The 23662-nt window shown below is 40.0% G+C and overlaps 1 protein-coding gene across 3 annotated transcripts in view; it reads right to left on the reverse strand.

Annotated features, from left to right (window-relative positions):
- The window catches only part of EMC2 (ER membrane protein complex subunit 2), a 51567-nt gene that overhangs the window by 19652 nt on the left and 8253 nt on the right, over nt 1–23662 (reverse strand). For all 3 annotated transcript variants that reach the window (XM_058175366.1, XM_058175367.1, XM_058175369.1), the window contains 5 exons: nt 21425–21489; nt 18085–18170; nt 14771–14828; nt 1730–1815; nt 1517–1576 (listed from right to left, as the gene is read on the reverse strand). In XM_058175366.1, coding sequence (XP_058031349.1) covers nt 1517–1576; nt 1730–1815; nt 14771–14828; nt 18085–18170; nt 21425–21489 — 355 coding nt within the window. The remainder of the gene's footprint in view (nt 1–1516; nt 1577–1729; nt 1816–14770; nt 14829–18084; nt 18171–21424; nt 21490–23662) is intronic.

Here is a 23662-nt window from a genome sequence, read left to right on the forward strand (position 1 = left end):
AGCACCAAAGACCCCTCATTTCAACCAAGCTCCAAATATTCTCCCTCTATCGAATACCAATTATTCTGACAACCCATTTCCTCCATAAAATTCCACATGCATCCCTTTTCCGCTACCTTTTTTGTTCACTTTATCTGTAATTTAATACATGTAACCATCATGTTTTTATGTAACTGTAACTTTTATCATCTCTTTTATTAAACCTGATTTTAACGTTTTTATCAAAAAGGAAATACACAGAAGTTGCATTCTTTGTGAATTTTGTGAAAATATTTGACTTCTTTTTCAAATTTTTGGATACTTTTAATCTCTAATTTTATCAATATACCAGTTTATGCCTTCTATTAAATTTATATAAATGTGTATTTTTAATTGTCACCTGCCAGTTTCATCCATGCTTCTGATAAAGTAGGATATATTCCATATCAGAGTATGTCATAATAAAGGTGTTAATGAAATACGCCGCAAGATGCTAATAATAGGACAATAATATTTTGTTTCTGAATCCCTTAATTATAAATTATTATACATATATTGCACTTATATTGTTAATACACTGAGAGCAATGTATAAGTTGCTTTGATAGTGAGATGGGCAGAGTATAAATTTAAATAAATAAATAAAAATAAATAAATAAACAAATAGATCAATCAATCAATCAATGTAAACTAAAATTACCCATTGAGGTCTATGGATTACTCAACAAAAGCTATGTTCTTAAAAAAATAAGGTTATTTTTGGTAGCTCAATAAAAATAGTTGCTTTTCTCATTACTTTCTTATTCCTTGAAGTATGCATGGAAAGCAACACCACCATAAGATTTGGACTAAAAAAGCAAAACTAGAGAGAAAAAAGAAACACAATAATTTACTTTTGGAATGAAGGTTAGAGTTAATGACATATATTTTAAAAAACTGAACTACAGCTGTACACTAATCCGCTCATGCTGGGATTTCCCTCGTCACTAAAGCAATAAAAAGTGAACAACAACATTCAAGATCCAATAGAAGAGTGCCAACATTCTTGAGTGCAAGCTGTTATTTATCCAAAAGACAACAATCTTATTTTAATGTCAATTTATTTATTGTTTAGAAAACATTTGTCTCTGTTGCAAATTGTATCTAGTCTCAAAGAGTGATAAAATTTTAAATGCAGTTCATGAATGCCATTTCCTGAATTTAGCAGATCAGTAATTACATCAGGTAAAATTAATTAAATGCCTGTAGCCAAGCTACCAAAAATATATCAGCTTAAATAAAATGTGCTTGACAAGTCCATAAAAATGCATTCTAATAAAAAACTTAAACCTTTTCTTCCTATTTATAAAACAGGGGGAAGAATGGCCCCTGGGAAAAATAATATGTGTGCTATTTATTTTATTGGAATAAAATTAAAATTAAATTAATAATCACTTTAAGAAAGCAATCCTTTTTTGTATGCCAAAAAACAAAACAAAACCCAACAGCCCACAAACCCTTCTCGGCCCTTTATGAATTAGGCTTTGCAAGCAACTTACTCATGTTCATTGATGTAGAGCTCTGCCAACTCATGCCAGGCTTCCTGGTCCCCAACAAATCTGAACAAAGGAAAGTGGAAAAAAGAGCTAAAATTAGATTCTATAAGATGAACAGCAAGGAGGCAAAGGAAGAAATCAAATGTAAATGCCTTTTTAATTAAAAAAGAGATTAGGATTAACAAAACACAAGGCATATTCTTATAAAACACTCACTGTTCCAAATACTCATTCAGCTCTCGGATGGCTTCAATGTTTTTCCCCTGAGCTTTCCGAATGGCAATCTTACGTTTTCGGGCTGCCTGTAGGTTAAAGTTGACAAAGGATTATGTGCTTGGGTTTTTGAGAAACAGGTAATTTGGCTCTGCAAATTATTATTTTGATAGCCAAAAAACTACATCGCTGAGCAAGTGCATGACAGGAGTTTTCACACAGATTCATACACGATGACATCCTGCAGAGAGATTTAAATAGCTTTTCTTGCTTTGGCGTTATGTTTTGATTTATATGCTCAAACTATATGCATTGTACAAGTGATGGTCCAGGTTCTGATAATTACAACCATTGAAGAACCCCAAAGTTGTTCAGCCGACTATTTATGCGTTTTGCCTCACACTGAGTCACTGGAGATGACTAAGCTATACTTTCAGGTTTCCAAGATTTCTCCTTGTCTTTCTGTGCTAAAGAACCTTTTGGAAGCAACGTTCCATAAATCTCAAAGCAGAAATCTGGATTTGCTGAAGCAGCCTCCAGTTATTGCAATAAGCGCAGGAAAAAGGTAGCCAATATTACGCACACCATTCCTGGAAATGTAACAACTCTAAGAACATTTCAACTGTTATCACAGCTACTTAAATTCTAAGTTATCTGGCAGCTGTTCCATTGAATTAACAGCTTCATAACAGGTAAACAAAAGGCATGTCTTAGCAATCTGGGGCACATGCCATTGCTGATTCTCTACCCCTACCCTATACCTTCTTCTAAAACAAACTTCATCTGTAGCAGCTGAGAAGACTGTTTACTGCCATGAGAAAGGTTCTGTCGTGTCCCACTCCTCCGCTGACGGCCAGGTCAGGGAAATCCGAATCAGGCTTGCCTCTGCAGCTCTGCCCAAAGTCTTAGCAAAGTCCTCAGAGCAGGCAGGCAGACCAGTAAGTGACTTCAGCAAGATAAGTTCGACTTTTGCCTGACTCAGAGACTGCCAGAAAGCAGATCCTTTATATAGGCCATGGGGTGTGGCTCCATGACTCAGCACTCATTAAGGCCTGCCCCTCCCTTCCTTCTGTTGCCTCCGCCTATCCAATCTTCTGATGCAAGGGTCACTCCAATCAGCTGTTGGTAATAAACCCTCCTCAGGCTCACATGCTGTGGAGGAGGGGGAGGGGTCTAGCTGCTCCGTTTGCCTGGGCATGGAGTCAGGGCTGGGGCTGGGAGGTGCTCCTTCTTCTGCAGTTTGTCTGGGCATGGAGCCAGGACTGGGGGAGGCATACATTCCTCCGTATTCGGGAGCAGATAAGAAGGCCCCGGCTGCTCTGAGGGCGGGCAAGACACAACACTATCCCTCACCGCAGGGCCCTTCCCCCGGGGCTGACGATCGGGATGCGGTCAGGCCGGGTTCTGCTCGTGGAAGGCCCGCACCAGGTCCGGGGCGTGGATGTCGGAGGCGTTGACCCAGGTGAACTCGGTCCCGTACCCTTGCCACGCAACCAGGTATTGGAAGCGCCCCTTCAGCCAGCGGGAGTCGCGTATGCTGTGCACCTCGTACTCCTCCACCCCGTCCTCGTCGACAGCGACGGGTGGCGCCGGGCGCCGGAGGGGAGACGGCGGGGCCTCAGGGACCAGCAAGGACCGATGGAAGACGGGATGGATCCGCATGGAACGCGGCAGGGTCAGCCGGTAGGCCACCGGATTGATGACCGCCTCGACGGGGAACGGACCGATGAACCGGTGGTCCAGTTTCTTCGCTGGCCGGTCGGACGGGAGATGCTTTGTGGAGAGCCACACGCGGTCTCCGACCACCAGCGGGGGTGTTGCCCGTCGGGAACGATCGGCGACCCGCTTGTAGTCCTCCTTCGCCCGATTCAGCTGCCGACGCACCATCTGCTGGACCGCGTGCAACTTGGAGAGAAAGGACTGTGTCTCGGGAACCGGGGAGTCCGGGGGCGCCAGAGGGAAGAGCCGCGGATGGTACCCTAAGTTGGCCTGGAACGGGGTGGTCTGGGTGGAGGTGTGTTGGGAGTTGTTGAATGCGAACTCCGCCAGGGACAGGTAATCGGCCCAGTTGTCCTGCTGTTGGTTCACGAAGCACCGGAGGTACTGTTCCAGGACGCCGATGACCTTCTCCGTCCCGCCGTCGGTCTCCGGATGGTGCGCTGACGACAGGCACACCTGCACCTCCAATGCGGCCATCAGGCTCTTCCAAAAGCGAGCCGTGAACTGCACCCCACGGTCCGACACCACCCTGTCCGGCAGACCGTGGAGGCGGAAGACGTGCTGCAAGAAGAGACGGGCCGTCTTGGTGGCGGTGGGCAGCCCGCGGCACGGGATGAAGTGTGCCATCTTGGTGAGCATGTCCACCACCACCAGCACCGTGGTGAACCCCGAGGACGGCGGCAGGTCCGTCAGGAAGTCCATGGAAATCGCCCCCCAGGGTCTGTCAGGAGTCGGCAAGGGCTGGAGGAGACCGGGAGGGACCCCCGTGGCGGCCTTGGCTTGCCGGCACGGCACACAGGACGTCACATAGGCATGGACATCATGCCGCACCCGGGGCCACCAGAAGGTCCGCGTTACCAGGTTGAGAGTCTTGAAAAACCCGAAATGGCCCGCGGCAGGGTTGTCGTGGCACTGGGTCAGGACGAGGGACCGGAGCGGCCCCGTGGGCACATACAACCGCCCCCGGAACTTGAGTACGTTGTCTTCCAATGTCCACGGAGACGTGGGGCCCGCCTCTGCTCGCCGCTGCTGAGACCAGGTGTCTTGGCGCTGCGCCTCTCGCACCCGGGCCCGTAAGTCTACCGGTTCCCGGGCAGCGGCCAAGGCTTCCGCCGGCAGTACGGTCCATGGAGGAAGAGGGTCTTGGGCGCTCAGGTACTTCAGCTTACGGGACAGGGCGTCCGCCCTCCGGTTGTGGCCGCTGGGGATATAGGTGACACGGAAGTTGAACCGGGTGAAGAACAGCGACCACCGGATCTGCCGCTGGTTCAACTTCCGAGCTGTGGTGAGATGTTCGAGGTTCCGATGGTCCGTTCGGACCTCCACCTGATGCCGGGCCCCCTCCAGGTGGTGCCGCCACGCCTCGAACGCGGCCTTGATAGCCAGCAACTCCTTTTCCCAGATGGTATAGTTGCGCTCGGAAGGGTTGAGCTTCCGCGAGTAGTACGCGCAGGGAAAAAGAGTGCCGCCATCCGCCGGGGCCTGTAGCAGCACCGCTCCGAGGGCGACGTTGGAGGCGTCCGTCTCCACCACGAAAGGCCGGTGCGGGTCGGGATGTCGCAGGATGGGCTCCGTGACGAAAGCCTTCTTGAGAGCCGTGAAGGCTTCCTCCTGCGGGGGACCCCACCGGAACGGGACCTTCTTCTGGAGGAGCGGAGCCATCGCATGGCGAAGCCCGGGATGAAGGTCCGATAGTAATTGGCGAAGCCCAGCAGCCGCTGGACATCCTTCACCCGACGCGGGGCTTCCCAGCTGCTCAGGGCCTCCACCTTGCGCGGGTCCATGGCGATCCCCTCGGGTGAGAGGATGTGCCCGAGGAACTCGATGGACGACCGGAGGAAAAAGCACTTCTCCAGCTTGGCGTAGAGCTGGTGCTCCCGCAGGCGCTGCAGGACCAGGCGGAGGTGCTGGAGGTGACTTTCCCTGGACCGGGAGTAGACCAGGATGTCGTCCAGGTAGATCACCACGAACCGATCCAACATGTCCCGGAACACATCGTTCATAAAATGTTGGAAGACGGCGGGGGCGTTGGTCAGCCCGAACGGCATGACCGTGTACTCGTAGTGTCCTTACCGGGTGCTGAACGCCGTCTTCCACTCGTCCCCTTCACGCATCCGCACCAGGTTGTAGGCCCCCCGGAGGTCGAGCTTGGTAAAGATGGAGGCCTCCCGCAGCCGGTCCATCAGCTCCGGGATGAGCGGCAGGGGTTAGCGATTCCGCACCGTGATGGCGTTCAGCCGGCGGTAGTCGCAACACAGGCACAAATCCCCCGTCTTCTTTTTTACGGCGGCGGCCACGAAGCGCGAGGTGGCCCGGGACGGGGTCGGCATGGGTCGAGGGAGGGCGACGGTCTTTGACGGTTGCTGGCGGCGACAGGACGGGCGTTGCTGGAGACGGGTGTCGAGGCGCAGGCAGAGGGGCACCAGGTCAACGAGGGTCCGCGGCGCCTCCACCCGAGCCAGCTCGTCCTGGAGCTCTTCCGAAAGGCCCCTCTTGAACGCGTCCGCTAGTGCCGTGTCGTTCCAGTCCGAATCATGGCACAGCAACCGGAATTCCGCGATGTACTCCCGGAGGGGGCGGGGCCCTTGTTGGATCTCTCCGAGGCGCCAGGCAGCCGTCTGGGCCCGCACAGGGTCTTCATACATCAGGCGCAGTTGCCCCCAGAACCCCTGGTAGTCCGCCAGCAAGGGGCTGTCCCTGAGCACCAAGGGCGTGGCCCACTGCACAGCCTGGCCAGACAACAGGTTCATCATGAAGGCCACCCTGGCCCGGTCATCTGGAAAGTCCCCCGGCTGCATTGCCATATAGGTCTGGCACTGGGCCATGAAGGCCGGGAACATCTCCATCCGTCCTGAGAACTTCTCCGGCACCGGTACCAGGCTGTGGCGCTGAGGAGGAGGAGGAGGTTGGACTGCTGGGGCATTCCCAGCAGCCAGTTGAGCCGTCAGCTGGGCGACTTGCTGTTGCAGTTGCTGGTTATCTGCTTGTAGCTGCTGCACAATCAGCGCCAGCTGTTGCTGATCCATCTTGTAGATGTGTGAGGAGTCAGGCAAGATGTCGTGTCCCACTCCTCCGCTGACGGTCGGGTCAGGGAAATCTGAATCAGGCTTGCCTCTGCAGCTCTGCCCAAAGTCCTAGCAAAGTCCTCAGAGCAGGCAGGCAGACCAGTAAGTGACTTCAGCAAGATAAGTTCGACTTTTGCCTGACTCAGAGACTGCCAGAAAGCTGATCCTTTATATAGGCCATGGGGTGTGGCTCCATGACTCAGCACTCATTAAGGCCTGCCCCTCCCTTCCTTCTGTTGCCTCCGCCTATCCAATCTTCTGATGCGAGGGTCACTCCAATCAGCTGTTGGTAATAAACCCTCCTCAGGCTCACATGCTGTGGAGGAGGGGGAGGGGTCTAACTGCTCCGTTTGCCTGGGCATGGAGTCAGGGCTGGGGCCGGGAGGTGCTCCTTCTTCTGCAGTTTGTCTGGGCATGGAGCCAGGACTGGGGCCGGGAGGCATACATTCCTCCGTGTTCGGGAGCAGATAAGAAGGCCCCGGCTGCTCTGAGGGCGGGCAAGACACAACAGGTTCTTTATTTTTACCTCTAAATGATCTTCCTTCAAAAAGGCAGGGCCTCCTCAAATGATCTGGAATTAAGACTTTCTAGTCACTCCTGCTGTATTTGTTAGCCCCGGTATTCCCACACAAGAGAAGCTATTCAGACTCCTAAGCTTCCTACCAGTGGAAACATTATATTCTTTTCTAGCATGCGCGTAGAAACTGATCTTTATCTTGCACTACTAAAGGACATTTGATCACATCAGAAGACGACGGAGTTGGTGAAGTGTGTGTGATATCTTGTTCTAAGATCGCCTGCATTAAACAGGGCATGAAATTCCTTGTACTACAAGTAGCCAAACAACTTTCTTCAGTTGCAGACTTTCAAGTTCTCCCGAGTAGTATAATCTTAAAAGAAAGCAATAATCTGGCAAATTTTACGATGACGACTATTTAATGTGAAATTGGAATCTTAAACTTGGAAAATTAATAACTGTGTATCTGTACTTAATAAACTGACATCCCATTAGCACTCTGGCCAAATTCTAACCAATCTTTTCTCCCGTACAATGTTTCAACTGTCAGCTTTAAAAAAATCTAGAACTATAAGAGCAACACACTTATAAATCCTATGTTTTCCAAATATATGGCATCATTATTTCAGCCTATAGAACCCATTATTTCAACCCTATAGAAGTCACTACTCCCCAAATCCCAACAGATGTAAAAATTGATTGGGCTCTTATAGTTGAAGAAGCACTGGTATAAACAGGAATTGGCAACTTTAACCCTTCAAATCCATTCATTCACTGCAATATGTTCATTTATCAAAGTTGCTTTGGATAGTGAGATGGGAAGCATACACAGTACATTTAATAATAAAAATAATTTTTTACTGGCAGGACATTTTTCAAACCAAGTGAATGCTGCATTGCACTGACTATATAGACTTCAGAGACACTTCTGGAGTTAAACCTACACGTGTTCTTTTGGTCCCACCACACAATTTTTCCATACTTGCCATATTAAACACAAAGCAAGGAATACATTAGAGAAATCAGAAAAAGATCTATCTCTCTTCAGCTAGCAACCAAGAGAGCCAATATGGCAGGGGTGAAATCTAAAAATTTTCCCTACCGGTTCTGGGGCGTAGCTTAATTGGTGGGTGTGGCTTGGTGATCAGATGACTGGGTGGGCGCGGCCAATAACAATATATAATAAAAATAATAAAGTATACAAAACAATAAGAGGTACCAAAACCAACTTTCACACTTTATACACACACAACACGATTGACTCACACACAATGTAAAAGCAGCTGCACTTCACCCAAAATGGCCCCTGCAACAAGCAGGAACCTCACACAGCCACAAAAAGCTCAAAAACCAACTTTCACACTTTACACACACACAACACAACACAACTGACACACACACAATGTAAAAGCAGCTGCACTTCATCCAAAATGGCCCCTGCAACAAGCAGGAACCTCACACAGCCACAAAAAGCTCAAAACCCAACTTTCACACTTTACACACACACACAACACAACTGATTCACACACATACACAAAATGCCACATACAGCTTTGTGAGATTTTGTTTGTAGTTAGAGTGAAACACTACAGAAACACACCAAATCTCAGAAAGCTGCACAAATATTTTATTTTATTATTTTATTTTATTTATATTTTTTAGATCAGGAGTCTCCAACCTTAGTAACTTTAAGGTTTGTGGACTTCAATTCCCAGAGTTTCTCAGCCAGCAAAGCGGCAGATTGAGTTGCTCACTGAGGAAATGGATTGCAGGCAGGCAGATTCAGTTGCTAGCTGCTGCAACTGATGTAAAAAGCATGGCTTTGCCAGCCGGAAAGGAGCAGTAATTAGATAAGTGCCTCATCGCAGCCCAGAACCTCTTAAAAGGAGGTTTTCTACAAACTCTTCGGCTGAAAAGCTTGTAGAAAGCATGTTTTTTAAGGTTCTGATGATGAGGAACTCAGCCAGAGGAGCCTTTTATAACCTTATTTTTAACAACCTCTTCGGCCGAAGAGGTTGTTAAAAAAAAGAATTTAAAGGGTTCTGACGATCCCAGCTGAGCCGCGGAATCGTCAAAGGCTTTTTTTTTTACTTTTAAAGGCATTTTTTCGGCTGTAGCAAAACTGCTTTTAAAAGTAAAAAAACCCTCTGATGATGGTGCTGCTCAGCAGAGGCAGGGGGCCGGGCCAGGGATTTTTGCTACCGGTTCTCCAAACCACCCACCGCCATCGCTACCCGATCAGGCGAGTCAGTCCGAACCGGGAGCATTTCACCCCTGCAATACGGTATAGGGATTAGGATGCTGACTTAGAAACTGGGAGACTGTGAGTTCTAGTCCCACTTTAGGAATGAAAACCAGCTGTCATGTCAAGGCAGTCTAGTCTCTCTTATCCCAATCCACCTCACATTGTTATTGTTATGGGGAAAATAGGAAGGAGGAATATTAGGTATGTTTTCCACCTTGAATTGCTTATAAAAATAATAAATATAGGATACTCATTAATAAATTTACCAATTTTGGGTCTGTATATTGATATGCACGGACATTATTCTAGAATGTATTTGTATAAGTATTTGAAATTAGAAAAAAATTCCAAGAACTATCTTGAGATAATTTCCCCCCTCCTTTTCATTCAAAATGTTTCATGTTCTGATCAAAGCACTGTTTGCAAGTTGATTCACTTTGTGTTATGATAGCACTGAGCAGATGATGGTTATGTCTGGTTCCTCAGAGTTCCAGCCATCCCACCACCTCTGTGGTCACATGATCATGATCTTGGTACCTGGAAACTGGCTCAGAATTATGACCAGCCTGCAGCATCCAGCAATTACATGATTGCAATTTGCCAATGTCTCAAGAAAGTCAGTGGGGAAACCAGCAGGAAAAGTCACAAGTCTCTAGGTAGGTCTCCCCTACCTGCGCATTTCCCCTCAGCCCTTCTGGACTCATACAATATTGCCACCCATGCTTTCCTCCCCACCCTCCCCACCCCTCTCTGTACTTCCCTCACAACTTCCTTTATCTATGCCACACTTTCAGACATCCTTCCTGACCTCCCTCATCCATCCACACCCTGCCTGACTGTCGCCACGTCCTTACACACCCTCCAATTGTCCTGTGCACCCTGTGTTTCTTGTGGACCCCTTTGCACCTTCTCCAATACTTAGCAGCCACTTATTCACTGGGCAGCCTGGGATTTTGCAATTTCCTCTGGCTTGCCTATACCTTCCAGTTTTGTGAAAGCATCAAAAGGCTTCCTGAAAATTCCATATCCTGTCCATTGACCATATAGGTAGTCCTTGACTTATGACCATTTGTTTAACAATGGTTACAGTTGCACTGAAACTGTGACTAATGGCTTGACCTTGAAGTTACAACCACTGCACCATCCCTGATCACATGACTGCAATTTGGGTGCTTGGTAACCATCTCTCATTTACAACAGTTGCAGCGTGCTGCAGTCATGTGCTTGCAATTTGCAACTTTCCCAGGTTTACGGTAAGCGATGGGGAAAGCTGGATTTGCTTAACAACCACATGATTCGCGTAACTATCGTGTGATTTGCTTTACAACTATGGTTTTAAAAAGGTCATAAAATTGTTTTGGTCATGTGATGATTCGCTTAATGACCATATTGATCAGCCATAAAAATTCCAGTCTAACTGTGCTTTAAGTCCAGAATTACAGGTAGAATATTTAAGATGACGGGACAGAAACTCACAATGGTACAACACTGTCATTTGTGAACAAATGCAATAAATCATACATTCTCACTTACTTTCCCATGAATGATTTACGTTCATACCCCAAATCTCTCTGCTTCCTTCCACAAATACAGAAATGTTTTTTAGGAATGCTCTAAAAGCAGTAAAGTTCCAGAGTGGAAACGTATCAGACACATCAGAAGTTGGACAGAGAGATTAATTCCTACCCAAGGATTCCTTAGTTGAAGCTAATGGACTGTAACAAAACTTGGCCTTACGTAAATTATATTGCTCAGAACTGTTTTTCAACTCCCATCAAGAAAGTGCTTAAAGTGCTTTTTCAACTCCCATCAAGAAAGTGCCATGGGTTAAGACTTTCATTTTTAGTATTAATATAGTACTAAATATAATATAATATAATATAATATAATAATTATATTATATAATATATTAGTACAGAAATTTTATTTTAACACGTCTTTTGAAATAGTTACATATTTATTCCTATTCTCATTTCATAACTGCAATACAACAATGACTGGCTTTAAGAGGTACTTTTCCATTATATAAGGAAAAGTTTACAACCCTCTGTACTCTAATGGAAAAAACTGTAGGGTAGTAAAATTGTTTTTTATCCTTATGCAGCCCCTATCTTTCCTGTCTCAAACTGTCAGCTCCTGCAATGCGTGATCTTTACATGACTTATGTGAACGAAAGCTGATGAATCACTTGCCAAACAACAGAAAATGTTTAATATATCTAAGCAACTCCATGTGTCAGCACACCATAAGAGACTGCTTTAAGCTCAGGTTAGTGCCAAGACAAACTCAGGAATAGTTTCAGTTTAAAACCATGAAGCATTTCTTTTCCTACAGCAGCCATATGTGCACATGGAAATAATTAACAGGTAGATGACATATAAACAACTCCAATACCTGAAAATTTATCAAAACTTTTTACTTAACCTTCATTCTTCTGCACACAAAATCAAAGTACCCATACATGATCAAAAAAAAAAAAAAAGAGCATTTGTTCAATAGTCAAGATTAATACATTTAAGTAAGACAAGGTACTCGGGACTAATATTTACAATATTATAGTAATGTAAGAAAAATAATAGTATACTTTTCAGATTAATGATCTGGCAATTTTAAGAAGCTTTGCTACAATGTTCTGAATTGGAAATAACAGAAACTCGATTCCTGCACAAAAGCAAGCAGAAATGTTAACAGCACCAATATTGCAATTTTGAAAATGTCTTCCAGTTAATTTAATCTCTCATTATTTCATTCAGGTTTAACTGTAAATCCAAACAGTTTATGGAACTTCAGTGTCTCCAACTGAATATTTCTTATATTTCATATTAATTTTAAAAGCAGTCGCTTCAAAGCAACTAAGTTATATCCACTTTTTAATAAATTATCTGACCAGTTTATTCTTGTATCTAACACAATAGCTATTTATCTAAAAGGAAAAACAAATTAATACTTTTGATTCTCACAATTTTCAAGATTATTTTTAAAAAATATGATTACCAAAATATTGCAGAATAATTCCTTATTTTCAATTCTCAGAATTACTTGCGTATCATTCTCACTCTAATCAGTAAAGCTTTTTGAATCAAATATTTTAAAAAACACCATACCAATAATCATTTTTCTTGCATGAAATGAAAATAATAAGCACCAGCAAATTAAAATGAAAAGGGCGCGTGCATATCTGAGGTAAAGAGTTCCAAAGATGTGAAGCCCGATTTGTTGTACTACATATTAGTGCAATATTCTCTTACTGTTAGACCAACAAGCAGGAATTCCACACTGAGTGTACACTTGCACAGATTTATATTGCTATAGATTATTCCTTACATAATATCATGTTAAAACTGTTCAGGACTTGAAAACCACAACCAAAAATGTAGGCTGCTCTCTGAACTGATGTAACATGACACAAAGCCTTAGCCTCTCCCACTGTTCCTACAACTATATTACACACTGAGTGAAATTTATGAACGGTTCTTAAATTTGGCCCATAAAAAAAATACATTGCAGTAACTCACTCTGGTGGTATTGTGGGGAGGTTAACTTTTCTTCAGTTGGACAACAGAGACAACTAAGTTGTTAACACAACTCCTGAACTTGACAACACAGTATCAACAGTAGAAACCTTCAAATTTCTGGGTTCTATCATATCGCAAGATCTCAAATGGACAGCTAACATCAAAAACATCATTAAAAAAGGACAACAAAGAATGTTCTTTCTGCGCCAACTCAGTAAGCTCAAACTGCCCAAGGAGCTGCTGATCCAGTTCTACAGAGGAATTATTGAGTCTGTCATTTGCACCTCTATAACTGTCTGGTTCGGTTCTGCAACCCAACAAGAAAAACACAGACTTCAGAGGATAATTAGAACTGCAGAAAAAATAATTGCTACCAACTTGCCTTCCATTGAGGACCTGTATACTGCACGAATCAAGAAGAGAGCCGTGAAAATATTGCAGATCCCTCGCATCCTGGACATAAACTGTTTCAACTCCTACCCTCAAAACGACGCTATAGAGCACTGCACACCAGAACAACTAGACACAAGAACAGTTTTTTCCCGAAGGCCATCACTCTGCTAAACAAATAATTCCCTCAACACTGTCAGACTATTTACTGAATCTGCACTACTATTAATCGTTTCATAGTTCCCATCACCAATCTCTTTCCACTTATGACTGTATGACTATAACTTGTTGCTGGCAATCCTTATGATTTATATTGATATATTGATCATCAATTGTGTTGTAAATGTTGTACCTTGATGAACGTATCTTTTCTTTTATGTACACTGAGAGCATATGCACCAAGACAAATTCCTTGTGTGTCCAATCACACTTGGCCAATAAAATTCTATTCTATTCTATTCTATTTAGTTGCTGCTCCTTTAAAAGTGCTGAAGCAAATCCAACTTGCTTACTTGATTCTTCAGAGGAAGAGTAACTTGAAAACTGACACACACTTTTATTAGGTGAATGATTTTCCCAACCCAAAAGAATCCAAGCAATATTACATTTCTGTTTATTTGTTCTTGTCCATGCCAATCTTGGTTCCAGAAATGTTACTTATTATTCGGTCATTGACCAATAAAAATACATTCAAGAGAAGAAATAAAACAAAATATTCCCTCACAGTAACAATTATCAGCAACCATTTGCAGGCAAAGCTTATACATAATGTAGCAGAATTTTTCTACTTTTAGAGAAATAAAAATTATCTTGGTTGTTTAATGGATAATGCAAATAAAAATTACAAGAATGCCCTGGAAATTTAAATCCAAGAGGAATAATCAACTGATGACAAATATCCCTGTAAAGCTGACAATAGTGAAAGCCATAGTTTCTATGGCACCTGTGTTCCATGGCAATATCAGGTTTCATCTCGGTTTTCCTATATTTTCCTTCCAGGACAATTATGGAGAAAGCATTAAATCAAACTAAAGATAAGTTTCTCCTGATTTTGGGAATTGATATAAGTATCAGGCTGATTTAGACACTAAATTCTGGTGTCAAAAACTGTTTAGAATATGCAATCTCCCATGATCAGGAGTAGACGTGTGGGTGAGCTGCAACATTAGCTATATATGTTAATATTTGCAAACCAATTTCCCAGTCAGTATTAATATATTGCAAGGAAAAGGGAGTATGTGGGTGTGACCTTGGCCTCCCTTATTCCCAATTCACTTCAATTAATTCACTGGAACCAGTTCAAGATTTTCCAGATTTTAACCTTCACCATATGTGCAGCATTTATCATTTTAAATTGTCAGTATAGCAATAATATTCAAACTTGCAGGTACTTGTCTCTCACAACTATTTAAAAGTATGGACTGACTTTTACAAATTTCATTAAAGTTTCTAAATATACCAGGCTATTAAATTTATTAAATTTGGTGATTTTTTATGCTGGAATTTTAACACAAACTATTAACCAGAGGGAAAGTATTACAATATAAAGACAAAGAAAAAAAAAGGGAATGCTTAGTTTTCTATTTAACTTACAGTGTTTGTTGAGTCCTCTTGTAAAATCCTGTCATATAACTGTATTGCATCATCATAGCTGCAAATATGAACAGAAAACACCTGCAGGTAAATTTAACAGTGTTCTAACATCTCTATAAACTTAAAGCCATTCATCCTAACCCAGTAAGATGTGCAAACCTGCTGGAAAATAACATCTGGATATGGACATGAATATGCATAATGTTGTTCTTCTGATGTCATTGAAGTAGCTGTTGAATTGTTTTTAGGTGCATTTGAAGCCATTATCTGCAGTGCAGACACTACAGCACTTAAGTACAATTTTAACCGGACTCAACATTTTTGTTACCATGTGTAGGCAGACTTTTTATCTTGATTAATAAATTGTTGTAATTTGCCTGGAGGATCATTTGCCTGGAGGATCATTTAGTAAAAAGTTTATACATTTTATTGCATTACAGGTAGTCCTCAACTTACGACTGCAATTGAGCCCAAAATGTATGTTGCTAAGTGAGAAATTTGTTACTTTTTGCCCCATTTTTCTTGCCACACTTAAGTAAATTACTGCAGTTGTTAAATTAGCAACATGGTTGTTAAGTGAATCTGGTTTCCCCAATGATTTTGCTTATCAGAAGGTTGCAAAAGGTGAACACATGACCCCAGGCAGGGGTGAAATGCTCTCGGTTCGGAACGGATTTCCCGATCAGGTAGCGATGGCGGCCAAGTGGTTCGGAGAACCGATAGCAAAAATCCCTCCCCCCCCCCCCGTCCATGCCCAGCTGAGCAATCATCAGAGGATTTTTTTTTTACTTTTAAAAGCATTTTTTATTTGGCCGAAAAAATGCTTTTAAAAGTAAAAAAAAAAAAAGCCTCTGATGATCGCGTGGCTCAGCTGGGATCGTCAGAACCCTTTAAAAGCATTTCTTCTCTGGCCAAAGAGGTTGTAGAAAAAGTGCTTTTAAAAGGCTTCTTTGGCAATCCCAGCTGAGTTGCCTGATCATCAGAGGCTTTTAAAAGCATTTTTTTACAACCTCTTTGGCCGAAGAGGTTGTAGAAAAAATGCTTTTAAAAGTAGAAAAAAAAGTAGGCCATGCCCACCCAGTCACATTACCCACCACCACCACCACCAAGCCATGCCCATAGAACTGGTAATAACAAATTTTACATTTCACCGCTGACCCCAGGACATTGCAACTGTCATAAATGTGAGTCAGTTGTCAAGCATCCAAATGTAAATCACGTGATCATGGGAATGCTGCAATGTTCATAAATCACTTTTTTTCAGTGCCATTGTCACTAAGTCACTAAGTGAACTGTTGTAAGTCGAGAACTACCTGTATTGGATTTCAGCAGATTTACTCATGGAGATGCTAAGACTCTAAGCTAAAGTTGTCAACATAGAATTTATGTTAATACTGAAATATGGTATTTTTTATATTAATCTAATTTTCTTCATACCTACTGTAGGCTCTTCTCACTTCACATAGCTTTTTCAGAAACAGATTAAAACATTTTCAGCTGTTTATTTCAACTTATAGTGACATCTCAAGACAATGGCTTCTCACTCTCAAGAAAGCAAGCCATGTAAGACATATTCTGTTACAGGTAGTTCTTGCTTGGCAATCTTAATTGGGACAAGCAACGCCATCTCTAAGTGAAACATCACATAACTGCAACAGACTTACAATATTACTTTCCATTTAGACATTGCTTGAGTCACCAGGGTTGCTAGCGTGACATCAAGTAACCAAATTTGAGCTTTTACTGTTGACTTCTCCATTGACTATGCTAGTCAGAAGCCAGTTGAGAAATGCAAATTGCAAATGTATCTCTGCAAGATGCTGCAACAGTCATAAATGCATGAACAACGTAGGCTTGAGAGGAAACCACAGTCAACTATCGCCACCATCTCCATCTCAGATATACTAACAGCAGCCAAGCCTTCTACAACTGACCCCATCCCTCTGCCCCTCCCCCCACACAGAGAAAGATATGCGAGATATAATATAAAAAATGTCATTGAAAAAGTACAACAAAGTGTTCTTCTTACGCCAACTCAGAAAGCTCAGACTGCCGAAGGAGCTGCTGTTACAGTTCTACAAGGGAATTATTGAGTCTGTCATTTGCATCTCTATAACTGTCTGGGTTGGCACTGCAACCAAACAAGACAGACACAGACTTCAGAGGATAATTAGAACTGCAGAAAAAAAACGACTGCTACCACCCAGCCTTCCATTGAGGACTTGTATACTGCACCAGCAGAAAAGAGGGCTGTGAAAATATCGCACATTCTGGACATAAACTGTTTCAACTTCTTCCCACAAGATGACGCAATAGGGCATTGTACACCAAAACAACTAGACACAAGGACAGTTTTTCCTGAATGCCATCACTCTTCTAAATATCTAATTCCAACAACACTGCCAAAAACTACCTAGTAAAGCTATATTACTATTATCCTTCTCATCTTTTCTATTATCTATCTCATCTTCTTATAACTATAACTTTGTGGTTGTATCTTACAATTTATATTAATTGTTTTATTTAGTATCCTTGGATGATTTATGTTGATTGTTTATTTAGTATCCTATGACTATCACTGAGGGTTGTATCTTATGATTTATGATGAATGTATTTTATGATTATAATATCATTTATCATTTGTTGCTTGTATAGCTTATGCACTGGAGACAAATTCCTTGTGTGTTCAATCACACTTGGCAAATAAAGAATTCCAATTCTAATGATCACATGACCACTATGATGGTCAGAAATGTAAGATTATCTATCCCATGTCATTCTTTTCACCAGAAATGTTAAATACTTAATTTAATACTTAATAGGCTCACATCTAATCAATTTATATTCAAAAAGGTTCCTTAAATAATTAGAAACAGAATATGAATTAGACCATTGTTCCATTTGTTTCAAATTTGAAAGATGTCAGGAAAAGAATTAAGTTCCTTCAGAACTAGTAGTATTTATTTTTCTTTAAGGAAACAAACTGTGAACATTCTAGTTTATATAGTTGATTATGAGTTAAGCACAGAACTCTTGAACAAAGCATTCTATAATACAGAACAATGTCAAATCAATTGGACCATGCTACTGTCTCTAAAAGATTGTTAAATTTAAGAAGTTGCATAACCTTAATTTTTAATATATATTTCTATTACATTTTCTTAATATGTTTCCATTCTAATTCATCTTTAATTATAATTTTCATACCTTACTCTCAACTACATAATTTATTCCTTCATAGCTTTTTTATTTATATATTCTGGGAGATGTCTTTTAAAGCTGCATCTGGAAAATATTCTTTAGAATTCAGTTACCTCTCCATGGCTTCAAATTTCATACCAGTTAACCGTTTAACTCTATGGCTCCCAGGGAATTGCCGTCTTAGTTCTTGAAGGCAATACTATAAATTCAAAACATGAAGAAAAATGAGTAGGTAAGGAAAATAATTTTCAAATGCTTCAGTAATGTTTATTTGAATGCAGTAACTAAAAGATTCATCTGGCAACCCATCCCAGCACAACCAAAATATCAAATTAACACTTCAACAATATTTGAAAGAAACCAGTATATAGATAGATCCAAGACTTCAAGCATATTCAAAACACAGTTTTTAAAAAAACCTAAAGGAACATATAACTGATTAGTAAGATCAGGTTTTTTTTCCTTTTCAAACATACAATGCAACTTGCACTGCTAGCAGAATTCAATAATGGGAAGTGCATGCAAAAATCTCTTTGTGCACAATTTTACATAAAAGATAAATCATATTTAATTTGTATTTACTGTAATAAATCTATTATTTAAAATGAAAACAACTATTACTATTTCACCTAAATCATTAACAGCTATTAAATGCAAATCTAATATACCCTGTTAGACAGAAACGAATTCCAAATTCAACTACTTCAGGGAATCAGTGCTTGGAGACATGATTAGAAGCTATCAAAAATAATAAAACATGAACTAAACTTTATAGACTAAAGAGATTAAACGTTTTGTAGCTGGAGGGTCTAAATCTAGAAACTACCACAGAAAAGATATTTGACAAGACAAGTGATCATAAGGAATAAAAGTGATAGTAAAGGTAAGACCTCACACAAGTGTTAATTAAGACTAGAACTGACTTTGAAAGACTGAATGAGGGTTTACAGACACAAAGGAAGGTGAAAAGAACAGTTAAATTCCGCTCTTTAACAAAAGGCCCACATCTAAAAAGCACATTGAAGTCACAATCCCGGGGGTATAAATTCATACTGACAGGAGGGAAATTCAAAAGTCATGTTAGAAAGTATTACTTCACAGAAATAGTGGAAGCTTGGAACCAACTTCCAGTGGAGGTAGTGGGTGAAGCATCAGTAACTGAGTTTAAATATTCTTGGGATAAACACTTGTCCATTATCTGACAAAAACTAAAAATAAATAAAAATTGATAAAATATAAAAATAATTAAAAATAATACATAAATTAAAAAGGAAACAAAAAACATCTCAATGGTGAGACTTGATCGATCACTAGATTTTTTTCTGTTCCCCATGTTTCTAATAGCCAATTCAAGGAATACCTAGATTTGAAGGGTCCTTGGTGCTCTCTGAGCTTGGTTGTTTTCTTGCAGACATTTCATTATTCAAACTACCGTAGGTAAGATCGTCAGTGGTAGTTTGGGTAATGAAACATCTGCAAGAAAACAACCAAGCCCAGAGAGCACCAACGGTCCCTCATTTCAACCCCTAACTACGAATATTCTCCTTTATTGATACCTAGATTAATTTTATGATTATTTGCAGCCCAGATTCACTTGTTTGAGATGTCAGCGATAGAAATTAATTAATTAAATAAAATAAATAAATAAAATCCAGAATGCAAATATATGATTGGTGGCTTTTAAAAAATAGGTGGTCTCACTATATCTGTGATGGTACATGCAAATATGGGCAATAGGGTCACCTGAGAGACATAAGGGAAAAGAACGCAAAGACCCCTAGTTATGGGAGATGTTACAATTTGGAAGAAACAATGTTAGAAGGTCAAAATACAAGCGCAACATATTTCATCTGGAAATGATGGCAAACATTTTTTCCCAATTTGGATCTCTGTTGTTGAATTTTAAGGGTGTCATTCAGTAAAAACCTAAAGTTTTCTTTACGATTCTAGAAACTGTAAGTATATTACAGTGCAAATGCTGACTATTTTAAAATGTAGTTGTTTGACCATTCCTGTAAAAAACAAACTGATGCTGTACATACTTAAATCATAATGTATATCTTGGAGGGAGAGGAGAGAAAGAATATTTGGTTCCGATTTTTATCTAGTTTAAATCATTGCCTGCAATGAGTATGGATTGGACAGGGCTAAATGTGGTAAAATTCAGTCAATATACAGAGGTTCTCAATAATGAACAAGTGGTGTTGAAAAGTTAAGGTTTACACTTTGGGAATACTATTATACCTGGCCTTGTGCCTGGTGGTTTTGGCCTAATATAATCAGAGATCATTTAGCATGATTTTATTCCTTGTTTCTAATTATACAAAGTTTGCTTTGAACTTTGGAAACCTAGTTTATACAGCTGTTTTATTTTAGCTAATTGGGGGTTTCAGTGAAAAATACTATTTTAATTACCACCACAAGCCATCCTGAATTCATCTTACAAATATATATAGAATTCTAGTTTATTTAAAAAGAACTTTGAAAGAATTACCACTGAAGGCCAATACAATGTGATTCAGCAAATGAAACAATGAGCAGTATGTATAATCTTCCTTACTTTCACTGTGTAAAATATGCTTAATTTCTCTAATTACAGTGGTAGGTTTATTTTAAAGATATTAGGCTTCACTTAAACATAAACTATGACAGTATAAGCACTATTCATTATTTTATAATGAAACAATAAAAAATACATAACTTTTAATGCAGTGCCCAAGAACAAGCCCAAGAATACATAAAAGACAAAAATGAGTCCACTATTAAGCTATTCAAAATTATGGGTTGAAAACACTGTGAAAATTTAAGCTATTGAACTAATATGCCTAGAGCATTAAGAGGTCCCCTCAATTTTTAAAAAACTTGCAACCTGGAAAGTCAAAAAAATAAAAATGCAATTGTAATCTTGTAATAAATATATTCTATTTTAAATTCCAAATATTTCAATATAAAGTCCTTCATCAAAAATGGATGCCTGGCTATCCTACAAAATCACATTGTTTTATTAACTGTCCAGAATAAATTGGGTAACATTTCAAAATAGTATCTTAAAAATTGAAAAGTTCATAGTTTTTAATCACTTCTCTTTCCCAGTGCAGTTTCTTATTTGATATAATATGCTATTTCACAGGATTCCTTCTTCCATAGGGAGTTTCAGGAAGCCATAGCGAATACATTTAAAACTTTTGAATGTTGCTCTTGGACACCTAGGAAATATGTCGTTGTACAGAAACTTTCCAAATCAGGCATGTGAGTCTCAGAAAAGACATGGATGTTTCAAAGATTTAAAAGGAAAACTAGTGTATTTCACAAGATTTACATAGCCCTAAAAGTAGACTGCAGAAATATACTCTAGTAATGGACTGCAGAGGAAAATAAGGAGAATGTCTACCTATTGTGTTAGCAAAGATTAGATTTACTGGATTTGCATAAGAAGTATGTTGGAATACTTACTGATGCCAAGTCATCTCGGTTGCAATCCAACGCGGCGATCATCACTTGCTCAAATATTATCCAAACTAGATAATACAAAATATCATGAAACACAGACTTCCCCCCCCACAAACCTGCTAATTAGCTCATAGCAAATTGTAGGAAATGTTGCCTTTTATAACATGCATATACTTAATCTTACGGAAACCCATCACACTAATGCTAAACTTGAATATTTAGACAAATTCCTTGTGTATTTAACCACACTTGCTCAAATAAATAAAGTATAATAAATAAATAAAGTATAAGCATTTTGCTAAACATATTTTAACTTCATTGCTCATATATTTTTATACAGTGGTTCATCTTAAAAGCTGAATTGGAAAACAACATAGGATATCAAATCAACTATGGAATGATTCAGAGGTCACCAAATTTTTAAAAAACTGTGGTTTTGGCAAATAATAGTTTTCAGAAAAACCTTTGATGATATAGGTGCAGTGTTCTCCTTTTCTTTCCCTTTAAATAATGTTTTTGTAAAATCCCTAAATTGCTGTATTTATTAAATTCTAAAATAGAATTCATGGAAGAAGTTCCAAGGAGAAATCTTAGTCTAAAGAATTTAAAAATGCTATCAGTCATATAATTATTCAACCTTAGGCACAAAGCTAATTTAAATCCATCTTAATACTGCATTCTTTTTCATATATTTACTATTCAGATTATACCCTTGATTAAAATAACCCAGTCTGATAAACTGAACTTCTTTCAACTCCCATGCAAATCTAGGGTGTTCAGCTTCCATTAAGATAAAAATAATCATAGGCAAGTGTGTACATATCTGCAATAGCTTTTAGATTTGTCTTGTGTAAAATCTGAAAGGATTCTGAGAATAGATGAACTTCTTAAGCAAAATAAAAATGCTTTCTGAGTACTAAAGTATAAGCTACATGGTTAATGCAGACCAGTAAAGACGAGTAAAAGACATGACAGCAGGAAATGACAGTTCATTTACTGCAACTCTCTGGAACAATGACATTTACCACAAATGAACTGGAACAAAATATTGTTGTTTGTACATCAACAAACAATCAAAGTAATGTGTTATCTAAATTCATGGATGTTATTAAGTTGTTACTATAAATTCATAGAGTAATTCACCCCAAAATGGTCAATGATTATATCCAACTGTTCTGATAAGACAGTCACTCTTTCCAACATAATTTATTTTGGTTCAAAATAGAAATCAGTTCCACACAAGTTTACTATTCATTTATTCTTCTGAAACAAAAGTGGATTTCACTACTCATGGTTACTTCTGGCAATATCCTAGCATTTAATAAATCCGTTTCAGAAAAACTGTATCTTGTTGAATTTAAGTATTACTAAGATCAAAACTTCCTAAAATTAAATAAAGAACATTCTAGTTCAGATCTTTGAGACCTCTGCCAAAAATAAAATGCTCATACTGTATGAATTAGGCTAACTGAGTTATAAAAATGAAGATAAAATAAACTAATTAAAATCAAATCTTTTTTCACTCCCTTCCTGCCTACATAGGAATCTTAATAAATCCTGTACATTCAGATGCTTTACCCTGCAATGCATTCATTGCTCCTTTAAAACTTTTTCTTCAACTATTCCCTTTTGATATAAAATACGGAATGGCAAGTTTCTTTCTGGGAAGAATTTGTATTGTGAACCTATGAATCCTTTCTCCCCAAATGATACTGCATCTAATGAAAATCCAGACATACCCTACACTCTCCTGCCCAACTGTATCATAAAAGTAACCTTCATACTGATTTCACATCACTGACTTTTCTTTAATTTTTCAGGAATAAACTTCCCTATTTCAATCCCTAAACATTTGACTAGTTGAAATTTGTTTAAAGTTTTCTGGGAGCGGTAGGGGAAGATACTTCCCAAAGTATCTCTATGAATAGAGAGTAACTTAATCTGTTGTAGCTACAAGCTCCCTAGCCACATGCTATACTTGTAAAAATCAGAAGTCTAGGAATACTGGTTGATTTTAAGCATACAAAGTTTATGGATATATTGTGCATCAACATGGCACCAAAAAATTAACTAAAATAGATGGCATGATGGAGATATAAATTGTATTCTAATTGTAACCATTGGATCCTGTATACTAATTATTTTATCTGATATTAATATAAATACATATGTCTGGCTTTGTTGGCCTTTATTACAAAATATGCAAATTTTAACTGGATACTAATAAAACCTAAAACCAGC

This window comes from Ahaetulla prasina, chromosome 3 (assembly GCF_028640845.1).
Source record: "Ahaetulla prasina isolate Xishuangbanna chromosome 3, ASM2864084v1, whole genome shotgun sequence".
Taxonomy (NCBI): domain Eukaryota; kingdom Metazoa; phylum Chordata; class Lepidosauria; order Squamata; family Colubridae; genus Ahaetulla; species Ahaetulla prasina.